Source organism: Diospyros lotus, chromosome 8 (assembly GCF_014633365.1).
Source record: "Diospyros lotus cultivar Yz01 chromosome 8, ASM1463336v1, whole genome shotgun sequence".
Lineage (NCBI taxonomy): Eukaryota > Viridiplantae > Streptophyta > Magnoliopsida > Ericales > Ebenaceae > Diospyros > Diospyros lotus.
In genome coordinates this window covers 10,208,855-10,233,404 of record NC_068345.1, presented here as the reverse complement: position 1 = coordinate 10,233,404, position 24,550 = coordinate 10,208,855, and the positions used below count along the sequence as shown (strand labels likewise).

Below are 24,550 nucleotides of genomic sequence, written 5' to 3'. Positions count from 1 at the left end.
TATCTTATGCTGTCTCCAGCAGAACAAAACCGCATTGATCCTTGCAAAAATAGCATGTTTTTCTTTTGTCTTATCCCCCCCCTCCCTTTCAACACAATATGCTCACTCAAACAGTAAGTGATAAGGTAGCCCCAGTTACAGAGGTAAGTAACAATATTATTGAAGAAATAAGAGACGAGAAGACAAGAGGAAGAAGATCCAATCCTACAACCATAAACAACATCTTCCAATAAAACACTTCACAAGTTTCACAGATGCTTATACTCAAATTACAGGAAAGAGTTCAACAGCACCAAAATGAAAGGTGAAGCAGGTACAAACTACTCTCTCTCTCTCTCTCTCTCTGTGAATGCTGACCCGAAGAGAGGGGGCATCCGCTCCAACTCTAGATTCTTAGACTACCGCTCCATCAGGACTTCGTCAAAATTCCAGTTTATGACGAGGTCTCTTCTAACAGCTCGGCTTCGCACTAGCCTTGGGGTCCCTGCAGCTCCATTTGGAACGCTTGGTTGTGGAGTCACCTTAGACGAAGAGGCAATATTAGTCTGTGCTGTAGGGTGTGCAAGAGATACCTTCCTCACCAAGCAGTTTTTCATTGCCAAACATCTTCCCTCGTTGTCTGAACTCGAAATAGAGTAACTCCTGAATGAATGTGAAGGGCTTTCGACACTCTGGCATACAAGACATGCCAAACTCATATTTGGTCTCCGAGCAATCTCAAGCTACAGAAATTTCTTCCCTGCAATGTACATGCAAGAGTTACAAGAAGAGGATGATTGTTTTTAACTAGTATCACAAGACTAAAATTGCAATGGGACTTCCATTATTGAGTTTTGTCAGGTTATAAGGAAACATGTATTGATAAATACAAACATTTGAGAGGCAAAAAAGGTTTGCAGTTCAAAATTTTTATTTTGGCATGGGATGGACAAAATTAAGTTACCATCAAACCTAGAAAACTAACCCAACAGAAAAGTGTGATCCTAAATACAACATTCAAGATTAAAAGATGAACAAACACGAGTAGTTAAAAGTGTGCATAGCTGTTCATATATTAAGAGGCAAAGTGAAGATATGGGAAGAACTACAAAATGGAAGACAAGACTAAACAATATTGAATAGCTGGCAGTCCTCAAAGAAATAAATCCAGGTGGAATAAACGACTAAACCATAGAACTAAGAATTGGATAATGGTCTGTTTGACTAAATGTATAATATATGCTAGTATTATCTAATCAACTATTTTATAGAAACTCTACAATGCTAAAATTTCACTGGGTTCTTTCTTTATTTGAAAAATCAGTATGCTTCTGACACAACATTTGAAGCTCTGGGAAAAGAAACAGTTGACACCATCTCTTTCCCTTCATACTTCACAGTAGGTTTGTCACCATAATCCATAAGTATAACCATGAAAAGTTCAATGATTTAATCCAAAAGGCAAAATTCTGTACTAGGTCATACATAAGTAAGGGGGTCAATTCAGAATGACCCCTACTTGTTTGAGCATAAGCAGATGAATGAATTTTCTGTTTTTTTTTTTTACTCAATTTTACATCATGAATACAGCATTTCACGCCAGCCATAAAAACAATGCTATTTCAGGCAACTATTTAATATGTAAAACTAAAGGAAATCTGAAAATAACAAAAAAAGGGGGAGAACTTAGCACAATTCATATGGTCCAAGGTTCATAATATGCATCAAGACTACAAGTGGGGAGTTTCCTTACATGTGCTTAAAAAAAAAAAGGAAAAAAAATAGGTCACTTGTTATGGTGATGCTAGATTCCTATAGGCTCTAGCTCAATATCTAGCTGGAAAAGCTCATCTAGAAGTTTCCTCTCTTCCAGCAAACAAGATGAGATCACCACTTCTCTTAATGGGCTTCCTTGAAGTGGGACAACAATCATGTGAATAATTGGTGCATGTGTCATACAAAACCCGGGGTTTTGGCAGAAAGAGCTCTGTTTATTATACAACCATTGAGGTGAGCAGTGAGCTTGCTGACATGAATGAAAAGATGAAGAGGAACCCATAGCATTTAGCATTTATGAGATATTTGCAATTGCAGATAATTAAATTTGAGAAAACAGCCAATTAGCTTTTCTTCAGAAAACAACTCAAAGGACCAGTGTCCCTAATGCAAAAGCCGAGGTTGTGCAAGCCATTCTTTTACACCAGAAATTTAAATTGGAACCTCCAAATTTTATTTCAGCTCTCCCATCCTTAACAAAACTGCATTTTTCTAAATGAATATAAGAATCCAAAACACCCATAGCAGCTTGTCCATAAAATGTTTGAAGGACCTGATAGATTATATACATTGAGTTTATCTGAGAAGGAATGCTACTAATATCGATGCTCCCACAATAGTCCAAAATAACTTACAGACAAGAAACCCTCACAATTTCTTTTTATTTTCTTTTTTCTTTATGAGATCTTGCCATCGACTTATTTTTGACATCCTATAATTTCAATGAGTTGAAATGTACTCATTTGAACTCCTACAATTACATCACTTCAACTGAATTACCTTAACCTGACAGATTTCAGTCTAACAACTATTTGACCCAGGCCTCCTAACACCTACAAGTCCAGAATCCAGATGCAGTGTTATTCAGCGGTCTCACCACATTATGACCTCATAATAATAATCACCACTTTATAGCCTCATAATAATCATTTATACATTCTATTTCTGCAGCATAAAAAATCACCTCCAAGGAATTTTTACTGAACCACAACCTTAAACATTGATGTGATTCTCCAACATGAAGAAAATATGATGTATCTCACAAGATTGCCGAAAAGGCTAGAAACTTGTGGCAATGAAAACAGATGCATGGGTTGTTCAAAATGGATAGTCCAAGGGCAGTAACAAACCAAAAAACTTGTACATGAGTTATAGTTGAAATTTAAACTAAAACCTTCAAATTCATTGACAATGAACTTATCTGTGGATGAGATCCAAATTGCAAAGCTTTATCAGAAAAAAAGCAAAGAAAATCCACTCCTCGTCTTCCTTTTTCTGCTTCACATTACCAAACCAACTTCCAACCAGAAAACTAGAAGTAAAACAGGGGCAAGACTTCAGGAGGTAAACAAGATTATATCCTAGTGCCATTGATATGCAGATATGGGGTAAGCAGTCTCTCTGATTGATCAATGTGACAAGCTTCATATGGATGCTTAGATCCAAGACAACAAGATAGGCTTTCCAACTTAACTTTTCTTTTTGAGTATTGACTTCTTTCTCAAATACCGTATGTATTTAGCTTCAAAACAAGGGTTAACATAAATTGAACCTATAATTTTTCGAGCATGGAAAAGCTAGAGTAGGAAAATGAGTCCCTCAAAAACCATGCAACGTCACAATCAATCAGACTCAAGCATATTAATTGGAAATCAGACACATCTAATAAATATATGAGACACTGATGCAAAAATCTTTCAAATTCTAACGTGCAAACAACATCATTTTTACCCAAGTACAAAGAGAACATGATAACATATTACTATTCAAAAGCATAGTAATACAAAATCATTAGATATGTGTATGAGACAAAAATGTCTTTGAAGTTAATAAATGTTGTGTAACATAAACTGTTAGTTTTGTGCTACACCTTCTCTCTCCCTAGAACTGTGCACTCTTTTATGCTTAAATTTCAATTGCATCCTCAACTGTGTAATCATGTGTATAATATAGAACCGCATTCCAAATAATTTAGAGGCACAACAAGGAACTTAAATTTTCAATAATGTTGGACAAGGTTCTTCAAGATGTGTGCACACTATCTATAAGTCTCGAGGAATTAAGCATCATAGAAGCAGCTAGATTAAGAAACTCCTTTCCCAATTACAGTGTCATGGGAAAAGTGTGAAAAACAAGGTGTCTAACATAGATACGAAATATGTGTCTAACATAGACATGAGGCCTTCTGGAAAATGTATATGCTACATAAAATTTAGTATGGTCAAAGAATAATGTGTGTGTGAGAGAGAGAGGGAAGGAGAGAGACAGAGCTAATCCATTTAGTTTAAGTTTGCTCTGACACACCCTAGAGAGGGGAAGAAAGGAAAAATGTAGCATCCCTACCAAATTGACATTCAATGAAATATCATTCAGAAATGATGAGATCAAATCTAGAATGGCATCAAACTAGAAACAAAATGCTCCAAAGGTTTGCAAAAATATAACAATTGCTTTTACTTGATACCTTTTTTTCTAGGTAAAGTTTCATTGAAAAATTCATGCTGAATATATGCTACATTTTTCTAACATGTACAGAACCAAGTTACATATTATACAGGCAGTTTTACTTTATTATTGGACAAGTATAATAGGCAGTCTTACTTTATTATACGCTCAAATAGAGTCCCAAAGTATAACAAGTACAAGGAGTCTTCTTTTTTATTAACATGATGACAATAATTTCATGAGTGGAGACCATTACATCAAACGAAAGTATAGCAAAATCTTTCGTGCTAAAAAGCCAAGGAAACTTCTGAAACAACAAAACTGAAAGTTTAACCTTCATAAGTCTAAGGTAGACAAAAATATGTGGGAGGCACAATACATTTGTTGTCTTTACATTCAAAGGAAAGGTACACAACAAATAAAAAAGAGAAAGCTTGACCATCATCCTGTTTATTATGCCTATAGCACAGATATTAACCAAATATGGGTCACATACTTCAGAATTGATTGCCTCAAGCTAATCCAAATTCAAGATTTCCACTCATAGACTGTTGAATGATCAAAATATGGAGCCAGTGGAGGTAAAGGAGTAGAGAGAGAATGAAGCAGTCTAAAGGAGAATTTGGTTTGACAGCATATGGAATGTCTGTTGACTTCTTCGTTGAATTGTCTGCCTATTTATAGGTGATGGATGAGGGGTCCAACAATCTTCCCGTAAAAACCAGGTTTGAATAGTTACAGCATCTTGAAATACCGACATGGAAAAAGATAAACAGGAAAAAAAAAAAAACTACAGTTTTCTAAAAGGAAACCATAATTGATACAAATTTATTTAATCTGATAGACATGGTAGGACTTTAGATGGATCAAAACTTTCTCATTCATGTAAAAAATTGTCCAGTGGATTCAGTGAACAACTTTCAAGGAAAAATTAGAAGGTATATCCATTGTGTACATATATTTATATATAATTGTTTTATAAGTAAATGTCAATACATAATGGATATATTTCCTAGCTTCAAAACACGTCACTGCATCCATTTTATATTTCCTAGCTTCAAATGACTTTCTGTTGGGTCATCATAATCAAGGGACCTTGAGTTGAAAAAGTTGAACTAATTTACAGAAAGATGAAAAGGTTGAACTAAATAATGCAGCGATCTATAATTCATTTAGTTTCTGATACTTCTGCCATGTTTCTACCACCTTCTCTTTTCATGACAAATATTCTTTTCATTCAAAGAAGAATGAGGCATATAGTGAATTTGGAGAACACCGTGATGGTTTATATAGAAGAAATTCAAATTCAAGATAAACTTGTCACCACGATAAGGCCACTAACGAAATGAGTACATTACATGAGTTCATGGTTGCCACTTCCAGTTTTCATTCAAAAGTATCCCTTCATAATTATTGTGCAGTTCATAGCTTATTATCTACTGCTAGAAGCAAACCTTTCCACATGCTCCGCCTATACCTCAATCCATACGTGAAAAACCAAAAATCCTTTCAATGCCAAAAATGTCCATACTTCTTCCAAGAAAGTGCCACAAGAATAGGAGGCAGTCGCATAAAAGAGAAGGAACTGAATTCATGCTCTGCTAGGAATCCCCATTCTTGGGATCTGAATCATGTTCCCCGTGATCTAGGCATGCAAAAGAACCTCAATTTGAAATTGAAACATTGTTAGGAACTGGGGGTGTAAATGTAATAAGGGATTGATTATTATAACTGTAGACTAAATGGGCAGGGGGGTGTATCAGGCGGGAACGACAGTTAGGCAGATGTAGACACCTAATAAGTAGGCTGTTGTGGGAGGAAGACACGTCTTGTAGGAGGAAGACACGTCTTGATTGAATAACAGATTCTTCTCTCATTCTCTCCCTCATTTCTGTTCTTATCCGTCCCATTGCCAACCCTTAACCTAGGGGCTTGCCAATTTGGTATCAGAGCCATTGATATTTGGCGGATACCAAGTGCGAAAATCAGCGGACAAGCGACGTCTCGAATGGCAGTTGGAGACGAACAATTTGAGTCATGGCGGAAGGTATGCATTTGAAGGAACTTAGAGGCGCGGATGGAGGCTTTGGAGTCAGGCATGGTGCGCACGTAGGAGGACATCACGGCCATAAAAAACCAAAGCCGGGAAGACATGGCGGCCCATCGGGAGTACATGGGGACCCTAAGAGATAGCATAAGGGAGTTGGAGAGGGGCCAAGAACAGGCAGACTTTTACGACCGGTCAACAGCATGTTTAACATGCTGTCCGCCTTGCCGCAATTTCGATTGCCGGAAGAATTTCCTCCAAGATTGGGGTCGAAGATAGGGCTGGAGGGGCTGAGGAGGGCAGAGGATCGAGTTGCATGGGAACGAGAAACCCATGGCAAAGGACCGACTTATTTGAGCGGTGTTCATACCCCCACACCACAATTGGAAATTCCAATCTTTGAAGGCGTCAAGCCAAGATGGTGGGTTCGCTGCTATGAGCGGTTCTTTGAATTGTACCACATTGGAGAGGATCAGAAGGTGATAATGACGGTGGTGTATCTCAATGATACCGTCGACGCTTGGTACCAAGGTTGGAAGCAATCAGAGGGGGAAATAGCGTCGTGGGGGTCATTCGTTGAGGAGTTGTGTGGCCGATTTGGCGAAATGAGCATGGCCAACACAATGGAGGAATTCAACAAGCTGCGACAAGATGGGTCAGTGAAGGAATACTTGAGGAAGTTTGAAGAATTAAGGGTGGTGATAGGAATGGCTCATTCGAGTTTGCCCGAGCCTTACTACGTGTCAAGTTTTATCATCGAGAAGATTTAAGATCGGTGATCAAGATGCTGGAGCCATCGTTGGTTAAACAAGCAGCGGAGAAGGCCCGCTTGCAAGAATTAACATGGGAGGCTGTATTTAAGAAGGACATAGCATGGACCCAGCCCTAGTCGCAGCATATTAGGGGTACAAATGCATCTCTTGGGCGTAGTTTTAAGCCTGCAACATGGGTGGCAAGTCTAGGAAGGGCCAAGAATGCCACGGGCTCAAGGGCAAACAAGAACCAAACCATGGAGCAGAGGAGACAGTTGGGCCTATGTTTCAAGTGTCGAGAGAAATATGGGCTAAGGCATCAGTGCCGTCGGTTGATGCTAAAAATGGAGGGGTTAGATGAAGAAGGTGAGGAAGAAGAGGAAAGGCTGGAAGAAGAAGTGGGAGAGGAAGAAAATGCAGAGGAGGCACAAGGGGATGAAGGAGGTGAGATTTCCTTTCACGCGCTGAAAAGAGGCTCCACTGGAAAAATCATACAAGTTAAAGGTCAAATGGGAAAGGGAAGATTGGCCGTGCTGATTGATAGCGACAGTGCCCATAACTTTTTGAATAAAGCTACTGTCGTCAACCTCAAGTCTGAATTAACAAAGACGAACCCCTTATCAGTGATAGTGGCAAATGGGAACAGAATGTATAGCTATCACAAGTGTTTTAATTTCAAGTGGGTGATACAAGGGGTCAAATTCGTGGTCGGTCCAAGGGTGTTGGAGCTCGAGGGGTGTGATATTGTTTTGGGGGTCGATTGGATGAAAACTGTTAGTCCATTAACCTTTGATTTCAACAAGTTACAAGTGATAGTGGAGATTGAAGGGAGGAAATTGACCTTGGTGGGAAGCTTGGAGCAAGGTGAGTGCAACTTAATTTCGGGAAGACAATTACAAAAGCTAATACAAAAGAAAGGAGAGCATATCACACAGCTATATTCCATACAAGCAATGGAATGGAAGAAAGGAGGAATGGAGGAGAAGGACCCAAAAGCGAAAGTTGGACCAACCATCATCCAATTCCCAATGAGGTAAGCATTTACAATAACTTGCACTTACTATTGAATGAATTTAAGGACTTATTCTCGGAACCCAAATCGTTACCACCTCAAAGACCTTTTGACCATTCAATACATCTTAAACCAAACATTGAACCTGTGAACATTCGGTCCTACAGATATGCACCTATACAGAAAACTGAAATTGAAAAGCAAGTCAAGGAAATGTTAGCCAATTCCATCATACAACCCAGCCAAAGCTCCTATACCTCACCAGCGCTCCTTGTCAAAAAAAAGGATGGCACTTGGCGATTTTGTGTAGACTATAGACAGCTCAATTCTATCACTATTAAAAACAAATTTCCTATACCTATTATTGAGGACTTGCTTGATGAATTATCCAGTGCTACTATCTTTTTGAAGTTGGACCTTAGAGTCGGATATCACCAAATAAGAATGAACCTATCTAACATTCCAAAAACAACATTTCGCACACATCAAGGCCTATATGAGTTCACTGTTATGCCATTCGGCCTCACCAATGCCCTAATCACTTTTCAGGCTTTAATGAACCAAATTTTCACTCCCTATTTGCGAAAATTCATAATCGTTTTCTTTGACGATATCCTTGTGTACAACCCTAACCTTGAGTAGCATTTTATCTTAGAACAACCTTCGAAGTCCTTAGATTTAATCAACTATATGTCAAGTTGTCTAAGTGTACCAAGGGGGAAGTTGAATACTTGGGTCACATTATCTCGAGGAAGGGAGTGAACACTAATATGAAAAAAATTGAAGTTGAGGTGAGTTGGCCTAGACCTGCTATGATTAAGGAGTTGAGGGGATTTTTAGAATTGACGGGGTATTACAGAAACTTTATTAGGCACTATAGAGTGATTTGTAAGCCCTTGACTGAGCTTCTTAGAAAGGATAACTTCCATTGGAACTCCAAATCAGAGGCAGCTTTTGGAGCCCTTAAGAAGGCCATGACCCAAGCTCTAGTTTTGGCGCTACTTGATTTTTCTAAATCCTTTGTTGTGGAGATTGATGCTTGTGACAGTGGGGTGGGAGTTGTGCTTTTGCAACAGGGGAGACTATGGGCTTACATCAACCAAGGTTTGGCTCCTAAGCATTTAGGGTTGAGTATATATGATAAGGAGCTCATTGTTGTGTTGGTGGCTCATGGATAAGTGGCGGCATTATTTGGAGAGCAATCCTTTTGTAATTAGGACCAACCATGAAAGTTTGCAGTTCTTGCTTCAACAGAGGCTGCATACTCATTTACAACGGAAAGAGATTTCTAAACTCTTGGGGTTGGATTACACAATCCAATACAGAAAGGGAAAGGACAATGTGGTGGCGGATGCCCTATCTAGAAGGGTAGAAAAGTGGGCTTGTCAAGCTATTACAGTAGTAACACCTAATTGGGTCAAGGATATTGTGGGGAGTTATGCTAATATGGAGTGGCTGCAAAGGTTGTTGGCTCAGTTATGCTAATATGGAGTTATGCTAATATACACTCTCTAATGGAGTGATCCGGTTTAAAGTAAGGATTGTGGTGGGAAATGATGAGCAGTTGAAGTGTCAAATCATGCAAGCACTACATGGTTCACCTGTAGGTGGGCATTCGGGTGTGAGGGCAACTACTAAAAAGTGCCCCTTCTTGACCTGGGTTGAAGAAAGAGGTGGTGAAGTATGTGCTGGAATGTGAGATATGTCAGCGTTGTAAGCATGAACAGGTTGCTTCTCAAGGGTTGCTACAACCATTGCCTATACCAGAGCAAACATGGGAGGACATCTCTATAGAGATCATAGAGGGATTGCCTAAGTCAAAGGGCAAAGATTCAATCTTGGTGGTAGTAGACAGGTTAACTAAATTTGCTCACTTCCTTAGCCTCACCCATTCTTTTTCAGCCTTAGAGGTGGCCCGGGTGTTTATGGATGCAGTTGGGAAGATTCATGGAATCCCTCGGACTATTGTGTCGGATAGGGATAAGCTTTTTACAAGTTCCTTTTGGCAGGAATTGTTTCGGAGCTTGGGGGTTGAGCTGCACTTGTCAATTGCTTATCACCCTGAAATCGACAACCAAACCAAAAGGGTAAATCAATGTTTGGAGGCGTACCTATGGTGCATGTGTTTTGCTAGGCCTAAGAGTTGGCATAAGTGGTTGTCCTTATCCCAATGGGGGTACAATTCAAGCTACCACATAGCTATCAAGCAAACTCCTTTTGAGGCCTTATTTGGATATCGCCCACCCTTGTTACTGGCTATTGCAAGCTCCTTAGCTAACTTGGTTGATGTGGAGCATTATTTCTAGCAAAAGCAGGAGGTTCTAGCAAATTTGAAAAGGGAGTTAGCTACAGCACACAATCGGATGGTACAGGTTGCCAATAAGAAGAGGAATGACAGAACCTTTGCTATGGGGGATAGGGTGTTCTTGAAAGTGAAGCGCTTTCTTCAGCCTACTTTCTCAAACACTCCAGTGTCTAAGTTCAGCCCAAAGTATTTCGGAGCCTTACACTATACTTGCTAGAGTTGGAGAGGTAGCCTATCGATTGTAGTTACTAGCTGGAGTGAAGGTTCATTTCGTATTTCATGTTTCGTTATTAAAGAAAGCAGTTGGTCCTCATACTGCTACTAGCCCTGTGTTGCCACCTATGGAGGAAGAAGTGGAAGTGGTGATGGAACCCCAGGCCACTGTTGATAGGCGGGTTATATATTAGGGTACAACCCCTATTACCCAAGTTCTGATTAGATGGTCTCATCTACCTTCGGATCAGCCTACTTGGGAATATTTGACGGACGTGCTGAAGCAGTTTCCTCGGGCTATCAATCTCCTCTAAATTCTTGAGGACAAGAATTCTTTCAAGGGGGGGGGGGGGGGGTAGGGGGGTAATTTGTTAGGAACCAGGGGTATAAATGTAATAAGGGATTGATTGTTATAACTGTAAACTAAATGGGCAGGGGGTTGTATCAAACGGGAAGGACAGTTAGGTGGTTGTAGACGCCTAATAAGTAGGCCATTGTAGAAGGAGGAAGACACGTCTTGATTGAATAATAGATTCTTCTCTCATTCTCTCTCTTTTCTTATCTCATTTTCTCTTGCATTCCTGTTCTTATCGGAATTCCTATCGAAATTCCGTCCCATTGCCAACCCATAACCTAAGGGCTTGACAAACATGTGATCTAGATTGTGGCTCCAAGGGGAGGAGTGAACTCGGTAACTATGTTCTATACAGTCAAAACAATGATGCATGGTCTTCCAAATCTTACAAATGACATGATTTATCAATTACTCTATCTCACTTCGCAAATGATAAAACATTACTTCTTGTCCCTTTATAAATTGTTATGTTTTACATTGCAAGAATAACATGAGCAAACATTAAGGGCTAATTCAGAAAATTCCTTGTTTGCAAGTGGATAAAAAAACTTCCACTTTGTAGAGGAAGAAGGATAAGCAAGCATACATCTCTTCTTTTGATGTGCAAACCAATACTATGAAATTGCGAAAAGTAATAGAAAAAGGGAACTTTTGATGTGTTTTTCATATATTACCAATATGGCATCAAGCCTCTATTTTAGCAAAAATGTAGTGGCATTTGCAAGCCTAAGCACTTCAAAGCATCAAATAATCTTCGGACACTATAGCTAAATCAAATTAATCTGAATCTCAACCTTCATATGAATGTTGTTGTGCAACAGAAAGATAGTACATTTGGGATCATCAATCTAGCACAAGCATTACAACAACAAAAACAATCACAAGCCTTAATCCCACTAGGCATGGCCAACTACATGAGTTCTGTATCTCCAACCATATCTATCCATGACCATATCATCTATAAGGCCATTAAATCCTATATCATATTTAAGGGGTTTTTATCAAGTTTTTTTCTTTTAATTCTCTCTTTCTCCTCTTTTGCTAGAAACTTTCTCCATTTCATCTACTCACCTACAAGAGTAATTATTGGTCTTCTTCTCACATGCCCATATTATCTTAATCGCATCTCTTGCATCTTATTTTCAATAGGTGCCACTCAAACCTATTATATATAACCTCATTTCTTTGTCTTTTCTTGTACAACCAAATATCCACTATAATATCTTCATCTTAATTACACTCATATTTTGTACATGTAAGTACTTAGATGCCCAATGTTGTGTTTCCATATTGTACTTGTTGGTTTCACCATGCCAACTAAGTGATGGAACACAACTATATCAATTATCTTCATTCACTACCATCTCATGAAACTTCTCCATATGAAGATGGTGTTGAAACTTAATTTCATTATTATTTCGCCAGGGGATATTATCCACTGCCGATCCCAAATCCGGATAAAGGAGGAGGGTTGCGTTAAGTAGCTGACAGCCAGCGTAAAACCTAGTCGGATCCAAATATGAATTCTAGATAAACTATCTAGCCAACGTAAAACCTAGTCGGATCCAAATATGAATTTTAGATAAACTATCTGTTGGAGCATAACCCATATAAAAGTCTAGAATTCACGTAGCCGACCCCACATAGTGGGATAAAGGCTGGATATGTTGTTGTTGTAAGTACTTAGATGCCTAATATTCTCAAAGAACAGAATTTTTTTTATAGTTGTTTGATAAAATTTCCCTTTTAGCTTTGAAGGCATTATCACATAAAAAACTGAACGCACTTCTCCATTACTGAACGCACTTCTCCATTTTAACCATCTTGTCTTGATTCTATGAGTATGATACCTCCATAATCTCCATTTCTTTTTAAACAATTAATCCTACATATCTAAGTTGATCATTTCTTGGTATAGCTAAAATAATAACAATTCACATGTAGACAAGATATGACCAAACAGAATTTCCCAATGACATCATCTCAGCTGGAGAGTCCTATAGTCATCAATATACAATATATCAGAAGCTCTCATTTGTAGTGCTTTTCTTTTTCAAGTTACTAATGATTAAACAGGAGAACTAAAGGACCGGCAGTATGACCAAACAATAGCAACTTCTGCAGACATTATGCTTGTTTATGCCCATTATCTAACACCTGAAACATGTGGGGCAATGAAGAGTCTATTGAAAAGTTCACACCATTAAAACAGAGTCTTTCATAGAATCTGGAATCAAATGGCAATAATAGAACGTGTGCGTATGAACATTGAAAGATTGCCATGGTCAGAGCTCAAAGTTGAAATTCCAAGAAGGGTTGTGAAGCACCTAATGGCGATTTTGACCCTATGTATTTTCTTATTCCACTTTTCTACAAGCAAATTATGTGCAACATATTATCCATGAAACCTACCGAAGGAATATTGAGTTTCAGCGAAATATGCAGGTAGACAAACTGCATACAAGCACAAATCATTATTTATTGAAAATTTTCACCGAAACTTCATCCAAAATTGAACATTACATCCATAACCCAACCAACAATAGACCCCAAAATGGCCGACAACCATCCCGAATCCACTTACCCAATCAAGAACAGAAACCCATATTGAATCCGTAAAGATAAAAGCCAAAAACTAAGATACACAAACAAAATAAGCAATGGGTCGGGAAAAAAAACATGATTTGTCCACATCCCAAAACCACATAACATAAAATTTGCGTGGATTCTAAAGAGACTATTTGGGCTTATCATCACAAAAGATCCCGGGAGAGAGAGAAGGGGGGGGGGGGGGGGGGGGGGGGGGGGAGTCGACGAATAGTATAAATAATAAGAATAATCATGCCCCCCATGTTGTTTAAGGATTCAGAAAACAAGCAATGAATAATAATGTTCTAGAATCCAAAGCCATGAACAAACACATGAAGAAGAGTAAAGATCTGAGATTCTGACCTCTCTCTCTTCTCTTCTCTCTCTTGTCGGTTTGTTTTTTTGGGTGTACGCGGTGTGAATAAGTGATGATGGGAGATGATTTGGAATTTGAGTCCAGAGAGAGGTTCAAACAAGTAGAGCTCAGCTGCGAGAGTGAACCCTTTTTCTAGTAACCCTCAACTACGATGCCCATTACGTTAGTAGGTGTTCTTCATAATTACACTTTCCAGAGATACGAGCATTTTTATCTTTGTTCGGGTGAAGGCTGAAGCCATATTTATGATTCATAAGTTATTACGTATAGCAATTTTAAAACTCTTTATTGTAGAGTTTATAATGAAATTCATTATTCTTTCATAAGAAAAAGATAATTTTGTTGATGTCTCACATATTTTTTTCATATATTATTTTAATTTTTTGTGTATAAAAAAAATCAACTTTAGAAACAATGATGGCATTCACTATTTTCAAGAAAAAAATACCTTATTTTACTTTATTTTTAACCATATTCCTTATATGCACAAAGTTATTTTTTATTTATGGGGAATTCAATATATCTTATAATATTATAATGGTCAAATTAGGAAAATAACTTAAATTTTTCATGAATTTGCAATTTTATTTAATCTTTTTAATTTTAGTAATTAGGTCTAAGTTGTCTTGGATATAATTTTATCCAATAAATAAAATTAAATTTGAAGAAATATGTTCAAACTGACTTGACATGTCAAGTATTATATAATAATAATATTTATAAAATTCATATGTACACATAAGTAAAAAAAAAAAAAAAAAATTGTAACTTGAGTTTGATTTAACCTAGGATGTTAAACCAAACTCAACTTAGAACTTAGGGTTTTAGAATTGTAAAATGTAGGCTGGAAGAAGAAGAGAACGACTTGGAAGACATTGAGTAATTGAAAGAGGAATTGAAGGCTTTGCAACGAAAAGGGACAACGCTATCATGGTTTACACAAGTATAAGAAAGGAAGATAATCCATTGATTGCAGTTCAATAATAATAGGGAGACACAAAAGAAGTATTGGCCTAGTTCATAGTAAGAAAAAAAGTAAGTTGTCCTTTAACTTCACTAAGGCATGAAACCTTAGCATTATTCATTCTCTATTCTGTTCGCTAAGGCATGAAAGTAATGGTTTCAAATGAGCTTCCTAGTATGGTTTCGAATTAGCGTTAATGCATAAAAGTAATGGTTTCAAATGAGCTTCTTATTATGGGCCAATGACATCAAATGGGCATTTTGACACATCTTCTATGACTTTTAACATCAATAGGGTCTAATGTACTGTGGACCATTTAATATGTTGTTATTATACTCAAAAGAATCTAGAAATAATATTTTTCTATTGCCCTCTACCTAAGTAATGTGTTTATGAAAATAGTGAGATAAATGTGAAAAGATAAAAATCAAAACAAGCAATTGACACAAGATTTTAGAGTGGTTTAACTCTATCCAACCTACATCCTTTACTCTAGTCTCCTAACTAAAGATTTCAAACTTTACTATATTAACCAGCTAGCAACTCATGCTAGTTCTTCTACCAATACTCACTAGGAAGAATACAATTCAAGAGAAATAACAAGAGAATTAAATCTTACACTACTCTTTTTGAAGTTTATTTAAAACACGGCTTGAAATTTTTTTTACAAATATGAACAATAGTCTTGATGGTAAAATGAGAGTGAGAAACAATAAAGCACAAAAGCTTTAGAGTATACAATGTTATAAACTTGAAAGCTCAATTTCATCAATTTCTCTTGAATTTCAAATGAACTCCTATTTATGGTCTTTTCAGCCTTTCTCATTTAATATAGTCGTTGAAGTCATTTAATTCAAAATTCAACCTGCAAAAATTAAGTATATAGTTAGTCGTTTAATTTTTTGCGATAGAACCCATTGACATATTGAAAGAGTTGACAATTATAACGAAAATGGTTGACAATTTATAACAAAATCATTAACGATTAACGAAAATATTTAAAATCTTTAATAGATGTAAATGGTCAAAAAATTATATGTTTAAGGAGTATACATTTATTGAAGTATCTTGTAAAACAAAACGATCATCAAAACTCTATTTATACAACATAGATACCACCAACATGTGTAGCCAATGGACCCTTATTGAATTTACCACCAATGTACACGTCCACAGGGCAACTGTTATATCAAAACCACAAACAACAATATCAATATAAATCCAATTACAAACTATAAAACTAATTACCCATAAACATCATTATAACAAATACCTAATTTCATGCCTTTAATTTAAATAACCCTCCTTAATTAATGAAAACATAATTAAAAGATCTCCCAATATAAATCCAATTACAAACTATAAAACCAATTACACATAAACGACATTATAACAAATAACAACAAACCTTAATCACATGCCATTTAAACCCCCATCAATGAAACCATAATTAAAAGTTCTCTCCAACAGTAATTACAAAATCTCCAATTTCAAAACCCTACTTACAAAATCCCCCATTTTGGAAACCCTAATTACAAAATCTTAAATTTCGAAGCCCTAATTGCAAAATCCTCAATTTCCAAACCCTAATTACTATTTCCCCAAATTTAAAACCCTAATGCATATTAATGAAAACATTTAACTAGAAAATATTACTTTGCAAAAGATGTGCTAAAATGCTCATTCGATGCCATCACCCCCAAACCAAGAAACTCATTTGAAACCACTACTTTTGTGCCTTAGCAAATAGAACAGAGAATGAAGAATGCTAGGGTTTCGTGTCTTAGTGAAGCACAAGGACAACTTACCTTTTTTTCTTGTTATGAAATAGGCCCATGCTTTCTTTGCATCTCCTTTTCATCATCGAACCAGAGTCAATGGATTGTCTTTAATTCTTGTGCCTGTGTGGACAATGATGGTGTTGTCTCTTTCTATTCCGAAGCTCTAATTCCTCTTTCGATTCCTCAATATCTTCCAAGTCACTTTCACCCTCTTTTGGATTGCTTTTCACAATTCTAATATCCTAAGTTCCAAGCTAAGTTTGGTTTAACAACTTAGGGTTTAACAACTTAGGTTAAACCAAACTCAAGTTACATTTTATCTTTTTTTTTTTTAATGTAGATTCCAGAAATATTATTATTATATGACACATGACATGCCAAGTTAAGTTAAACATACTCCCTCTAAATTGATTTTACGTGTTGGATAAAATTACACCTAATTGAGTCAATTTAGAGCTAATTGCCAAAATTTAAAGGATTGAATAAAATTGTAAGTTTGCAAAAAGCTTTAAGTTATTTTCATAATTTGCCCTATTATAATTCAGTGTAAGAACATTATAAATAATTATAAATAAATTTAGGGGAAACCCAATGTAATTATATTTTAAAAATAGCGAATGTAGTTTCTTAAAATTAATAAAAAAAGTCGCCTAAATTAAAAAAAATATATATATTTAATGCCTATGAAACACTATATCATTAGTGTCTCAAACTAAAATTTAAGGGAAAGATAGGCAAGTGACCACACTAGAAGATTTAACGGAAGGGAAAAAGGGTTTCCGGCTTTGGAGATGAACAAGAAAAATTCCAAAATAGAATTCCTTTAATGGGCCAGCCCTTGGGTTGGGCCTCTCCCTTTCTGTTGCATGTTGCTATGCATGGGCTGCCCATTTCGGCCAGTCCATGGCATTTTAAATATGCTTACATAGTTTGACGCATTTGTGCAAATATTTTTTATATTTTAAAATTCGTTTTAATTGTGCTTTTTAGTTCATTGCGCTTTTTTGGATTTTTTTGCTCTTTTTTGTAGTTAAATTTATTTTGATATAATTTAATCATTATTATTTTGACACAAAATTACATAATTTTAATTAATGTTTCAATCAGCTCGAGTCGAATTGAGTTTTGATGAACTTAGGCTCGGTTCGGTGAGTAAGTGTATGGGTTCAAGCTCGAGCTCGATTCGACAAGAGCTTGAACACAAATTTGGGGCAACCAAATGTAGATCATTTGGGTTCAATTTTCTTAGGTTTTTTCTCACTCTCTCTACATATATAATTCAACATAGTGAAAATGGTGGCGACCAAACCCAGATCAGGGTTTTTCTCTATATCTATCTGTCTATATGCGTGCACAGTCTATAACAAAAAAGAAGAAGAAGAAGAAGATTTTCATTTGTTGATTTCCGATTAAAGAAGAACAAAAATAACTTTTGATTGAATAAAAGTGAAGAACATACCATTAGTCGTTCTTAAAGGAGAAGGAAAGAAAAAGTTAGTGAGCTGAACAAGGTGAAGGCGAAGTCATTATTGTTTGTTAGAGAAAAAAAAAGAAAAAAGAACAAGCAATGAATGGGTCGAATGCACGAGAAACTAGAGAATGGAGAGGACAGGAATAGATGAAGAATCTAGTTAGGCTTTTTTGGAGACCACTCCCACTAAATTTAATAAATAAATACCACTTTGATATGATATAATGATATGTATATGTATTTATGTTAAATAATATATTTATAAAATATATACATATATTATCTAATCATAAAGTAATATATTTATAAAATTATAAATAAATTTATTAATATATTTATAAATGAACCTGTTCACGACCTAATCACGAATTTCTAATCGGGCATGCTTACGACCCTCTAATCAAGCCAGTTTACGAAATAATGAGTCAAACTTTCAAGAAAAGAATTTAATACATGAAGGACTTTCAAGCCCAATTTTAAAATATAAACAGTATTCGTGTAAAAGGATTAAATTGTAGAGGGTGTCTATGTGATTTACTGAAATTTATATACATGTAGCTAGGTATATAAGTAAGTGAAATTTTATTTATTTTATTTTATTTCACTTTATTTAATGTCTAAAAATTCAAAATTCCCTAACTTTTGGGTCTTTACACATTCTTTTTTGTATTTAATTCTTCATTTAATTTGCATATCTAATCAGTTTAATATAAAGAATATAAAATGTTATTTAAAATTATTTTTCTACTATAAATCATAACCTTGTTTTTTTCTTGTCATATAGATATTCACAGAATAATACAAAAAACACATTGATAAATTAAGCAATTTTAAAGACTCAAAAGTAAAATTAAAAAAAAAAAACATCATTTCACAGATGAGATATCATAGGCTTAAACTTGGTAACAGGAATGAGCAAATTTAAAGGTTAGAATAATTTATTTTTAGGCATAAAACTCTATATCTAGATAAAAAAATAAAATAAAATCATTATGTGTGGACAAGAATCATTTACTCTTTCTAGATTGAGAAGTTTTTATATCTATACTATAGATGGTGAAAATTTTATATTCACAACTAGTTATTTGTAATCTCATAATAAATGCTTAAAAATCACCGACACATCATTTTGATAATATCTAATGTAAAAGAAGTTATATTTTTTAATAATAATCCTCTATTATCTCGTATCGATGTATTATTTTGAATTAATTCTTTTATAGTTGACTTATTAGTTTAAATGTATTGGAGAGTAAGTAACACATCAAATATAAATGATACCGATAATTTTAAGTGTGTTAATATTACCTCACTTTATTTTGAACCCAATGGTGAAATTCGCATTTATTGTGTCTTAAAAGAGCATTTCTAACCCTTTGACTCAGATTTGGGGTAAAACTTATCCCAAATTTGGGGTAAGGATAAAATGCTCTCCAACCCTTTACTCCAAAATAAGGAATAGTATTTTTTTTCTTTATCTTTATTATTATAAAAATTAAAAAATTAAAAATACTCAACAACAAGGTGATAGATCTCAAAGTAGCTCCAGTTTCTTTGGATAATATTAGAGGATCCAGAAATGATTTTTCAAATTATTAAATTAATGTTTTTGTTTATGTAGTATCTAAATTTTGAAAACTTTAATTTTCAAAATTTATGATGTTATAGTGTTTATTCGACACTTTTCTAATCATCTTGTCTGTGACTTTTATTTAGTAATTTTTAATTTAGTACATTTAATAATAATTATTTATTAATTAGTTAAAAGTTATTAATATTATTAATACTAATAATAAGTAAATATAAAGATGTAAAAATATATAAAAAATGATACAAAAGGAATTAAAATTTGTTATACTTAAAATGGGAGGGCAAAATGAGGATAAACACATTACCCCACTTTTGGGGTAAGTGAACAGTGCATTATTCACTTACCCCAAATTTGAGGTGGGATTTTGGGGTGGGTTGGAGGGCATTTCACCCCAAATTTGGGAAAATTTCGGGGTGGGTTGGAGATGCTTTTAACCCCAAATTTGGGAGTGGGTTGGAGATGTTTAATGCTTTTAATAATGAACTGAATATTTGATATAAAAGAGAATATTTCTTGCTATATTGAATCCTACCAAGATTGGCTCTTAATGAACTGAATATTTGATATAAAAGAGAATATTTCTTGCTATATTGAATCCTACCAAAATTGGCCATAGTTTGGTTCACAATATAAGGGGTTGAAGAAACCAGTAGTGAAATAGTGGGGCATTGGCATAGGGTTTGTATTCGATCACATTCACATGGCTGATCAGAAGAAAAGATTTGAAGCTTGGTGCTGCGTGTTAGGATTGGTGACCATCCTCCTCCTGGTGATGACTCAAGGATGTGTTGGGGGCCATTATTCCGACTTCAACCACACAATCAAGATCATAGAGGTTATCCCTAACCACTGCTTTCTTTAATTTGTTTATACTCCCTTTTGTCTTTCATTTCTTTTTCAAAACCTTTCAGAAATTATTCAAAATTTTTGTTTATTTTGTTCGGCGATTAAGAAGAAAGGGAATGGGCAAAGGGGAAGATGGTTGCCCCTCGTCAGGTTTCCATAGACCTAAAGGTATAATACGTAATTATAAATGAATTATTGGGACTAATTCTGTAATTCTCATTTTTGTTTCTCCAACAGAGCGAAGATGGTGAAGTGATTGAATGCGTCAATATTTACAAACAACCTGCATTTGACCATCCACTAATCAACGACTTGCAGGTTTCCTTTTTGTTTCATTTTTATTAAAAAAAAAATACTTTTTGATCAAAGATACGAGTTTAGGGACTAATTCCAAGTTCCTCCTCCCATAATGAGAAGACCAAGTCCAGTTCATATTCAAATGAGTCATTCGACCGTCAACTTCCACCCGGACTCGTTCAAAGCTGGCATCAATATGGAGAATGTCCTGAAGGAACTATCCCCATTAGGAGGACTTCAAACGCAGATGTCTATCAAGCTCCTTTTTCTTTTGATGGAACCCAATTTAACGACAGCCTTTGGATACTACCTCGTGGTCGTGAGGTATGTTTTAAACTTTATTCAACATTTTACAAACAAATAAGAGATGCGTTGAGTCATCGGAGTTGTCTTTTGATTATTACGATGTGGCTTTAATTAGGGTTTGTTTCTTCTTCTTCTTAGTATGTCCAATTAGCTCAACGTGAAGGTGTTTATCACGGAGCACGTGCAGAAATTAACGTATGGAATCCTATCACAGAGGCAAAGGAATTTAGTTCGTCGTATATTTTGGTTGTATCAATAGACCCCAACGTCCTATCAAAAATAGATATTATTGAAGCTGGATGGATGGTAGGTCAATTCATTCCTAGCTAACTTGTTCACAAGTACATTGCATCTACATGTCATCATAATTTAATTACATCGTCTTATATTAGATATGTCAATGGTTGGTGTCTGTTCACAGGTAAATCCCAGGTTATACGGTGACAACAAAACAAGATTTTTTACGTATTGGTCGGTAAGTTTGGTTACTCTTTGTCTATTGTTTAGAACTTGTGAGACAAATTAGGTACACTTGTGAAACTATTTTGGGATGATTATTGCCAGAGAGACGCTGGCCAAGCAACCGGATGCAATGATCTCCGCTGCCCTGGGTTTGTACAGACAAATCAAAGGTTTGCGTTGGGTTCTCCAATTTCAGGAGTTTCCACCTACAATGGAGCTCAGTTCGAAATCTCGGTATCCGTAAAAAGGGTAACAAACATTCATATCATTACATTGAAGTGTTTACTATTTTGTTTAATTGTTTAAGAGTGGTGATAATTTGGCAGGACAAGAACACTGGAAATTGGTGGCTTCAACTGCAAGGTGTAGACTTGGGGTATTGGCCGGGATCCCTCTTCAACGGGCTGGGTAAGAGTGCTACTTTGCTGGCATGGGGTGGAGAAATTATAAACAAAAAACCACCAAGACAGCACACCACAACTCAAATGGGAAGTGGCCATTTCTCCAGCGAAGGCTATGGCAAAGCCAGCTATTTTCGTAGCCTCAAAATGGTTGATGAGAGTGAGAGAGAGCGAGAGCCGGACAATCTTATACCCTTGGTTTCACATCATTCTTGCTATGATCTCCATGTCCGAACAAACTGGAAAACTCCCTTTGGAGTAAGTTTTTACTATGGGGGACCTGGATTTTCTGCAAATTGTCACTGATTTTGTTCTATATCAAATAAAATGAGTTCATAAAGTCTGTTCTCTTACTGTGTTTGTGAGACCTGACTAAATGAAAATGGGTGGAAGAGAGGAGAATGGATTGAATGACGATCAAAAATTTTATTTTCATAAGTTGATTATAGTAGCTTGTAACGATTTTGTAAAAGTTCAAATTTACTCTTACCATTGTGCATTTAGCACGAGGGTTGACCTGGAAATGGAAATGTCTGGAGGATGGATCTCATTATCATTTGAAAAAGAAAATAATAATGAAATGAAATCGAAATGGTTGCTAATATATTAGCCTTAATCATTTTATAAAAGATTAAGTTTAGAATCGTCGCTTAAGAGAAACAATAATATTTCAATGAACTACGAATAATTAGAAAAACTTTTCATCCGTTATCCACCGAACCCTATTTTTTGCCCTCCAACAATTGAGATAGAAAAAAAAAAAAAAATTGAGATGTAGGGACCAAAACTTCCTACATCTCTAGCTGTTTTGTTGTGTGAATTTTTCCATTCTTTGATTATCTTAGTTAGCAAAAAAAAAAAAAAAAAAAAAAAAGAAAAGGAAAAAGGAAGACACCATTATAAGAAATAAACTAGCTAATGTTATTCTCTTTAATTTCTAAAAATTTTATATTAATATTTATGTAATTCTAAAAAATATATTTTTAAAATGTCTACCAAATATGCTAATAAAATATTCATACCTAATACCTTGATTACATTTGAAGAAAAATTAAGAAATTTTTTATGATGGTGCCAGTTTCCAACTTTTTGAAATCCCGTCTTTTCCTCGCATTTTTTTTTATTTTTCTTTTTTAGTCAAGTAAGACATTTTTATCTCGTTTGACTAGTTTTTTCAACAAATTCCCTATTTTTCCTACAAGCGTAAAAATCGCTCAAAACATAATTTTTTCTCTCTATTTTGTACAAATATCTTGCTTTTGATCTCTTTTACCAAAACCCTCGATTAAAACTCTTCAAAACTAATTGACACATAATCGATTTTGCTCCCCCAAAATACCAATCTCTACTTTAATTTAAATCTTTAGATCTCAACTATCAATTTGTTTCTTTGGAACCAAAAAGTGAAATCTCTCACCTTAAGGGCCCTCCGCAGCTCAGTCTCGAGATTTTTGTAAAAGAGGTTAATCATGAAATTCAGTAACAAGATTCGAATACAGGAGCTGTAATCGACTATATAGCGGCTAAAATCCAAAACTCTTTAAAATCAACACATGTACGATTTCAACTATTGCGCTATGCCCATAGGGCACTATCAATCTATTTCTTTTTCCTACCTAGGTTGGTTCTTGGGATTTGACCATTGGCAACAAGTTGCAGATTTTTGAAAAATTACACTTTTAATTCTCAAGTTTGGTTAATTCCAGTTTAGCCTATTATTTCTAGAGCTCTGCCTTTGATATATTACACTGATGACTTTTGTAAATTATGCCTAGACCTAGAACAATTTAAGCTTTCACTTAAATCTTGAAAATTCTTGAGAATTATTCAACCCCAACAATCTTTGACAAATTTACACTAAGGTCCCATACTTTGAAAATTTTCATTGAATAAAGGCTCTATGCAAATTACCAAAATACCCCTAGTCCAACAAAAAAAAGTCTCAAGCCTTGGTAGTTTTACCAAAATGTCCTTAAATAATACAAAATTACCAATAAGTCCATTTTTGTTTATTTGAAATAATAAATCTTAATTTTTCAAATTATCTAAAAATTCAATATATTAGACTAACGTTGATAGTCAAAAAATCAATGGATTGGTGGCACGTATGAATGAAATAAGAGGAATAAAGTAAGGTAACGGTTGGATTGAAGAACATGAAAGGAAATGGTGGTTGAAAGTAATGGCAATAATTGGAAATGATAAAGAAAAAAAAGAAATAAAGAGAAAAAAATAGGGCATTTCCAACAAGGGTTTCTCCAAACCTTAATTGACTCAATAAAGCCCTTTAGGAAGCCCATGGACTCGGGTCGGGTCCTTAGATAAGACAAGTATGACCTCTTCATACACTAGCAAGCTAGTCACTAGTGTAGTCACTTGGCCAACCCAATTTCGTTTTTTCTCTTTCATTTTTTTTTGTTTTTGTTGAATATCCAAAATTATTAAATGAATAATATTTTATTCATTTAATTTAATTCTTCACCTCATTAATGTTTAATAAAACCTTTAGTCCACACTCATATGGAATAAATAAATAAAATTTCATTTTTATTTATTTGTCTTATTTGATTATTCTTATAAAT

General features: G+C 35.3%; 1 protein-coding gene across 1 annotated transcript; it reads right to left on the bottom strand.

Moving 5' to 3' along the window:
- Positions 1 to 205: 205 nt before the first annotated feature.
- LOC127808403 (uncharacterized) lies at positions 206 to 14,038 on the bottom strand. Its single transcript, XM_052346930.1, has 2 exons — positions 13,837 to 14,038; positions 206 to 739 (listed from the first exon to the last, which is right to left on the bottom strand). The coding sequence occupies exon 2, from the start codon at positions 696 to 698 to the stop codon at positions 399 to 401; it is 300 nt and encodes a 99-aa protein (XP_052202890.1). The 5' UTR covers positions 699 to 739; positions 13,837 to 14,038; the 3' UTR covers positions 206 to 398.
- Positions 14,039 to 24,550: the final 10,512 nt, after the last annotated feature.

Bases quoted from the DNA above. Each gene is read 5' to 3' on its own strand.
- LOC127808403 (XM_052346930.1), bottom strand. From the start codon at position 698: ATGAGTTTGGCATGTCTTGTATGCCAGAGTGTCGAAAGCCCTTCACAT.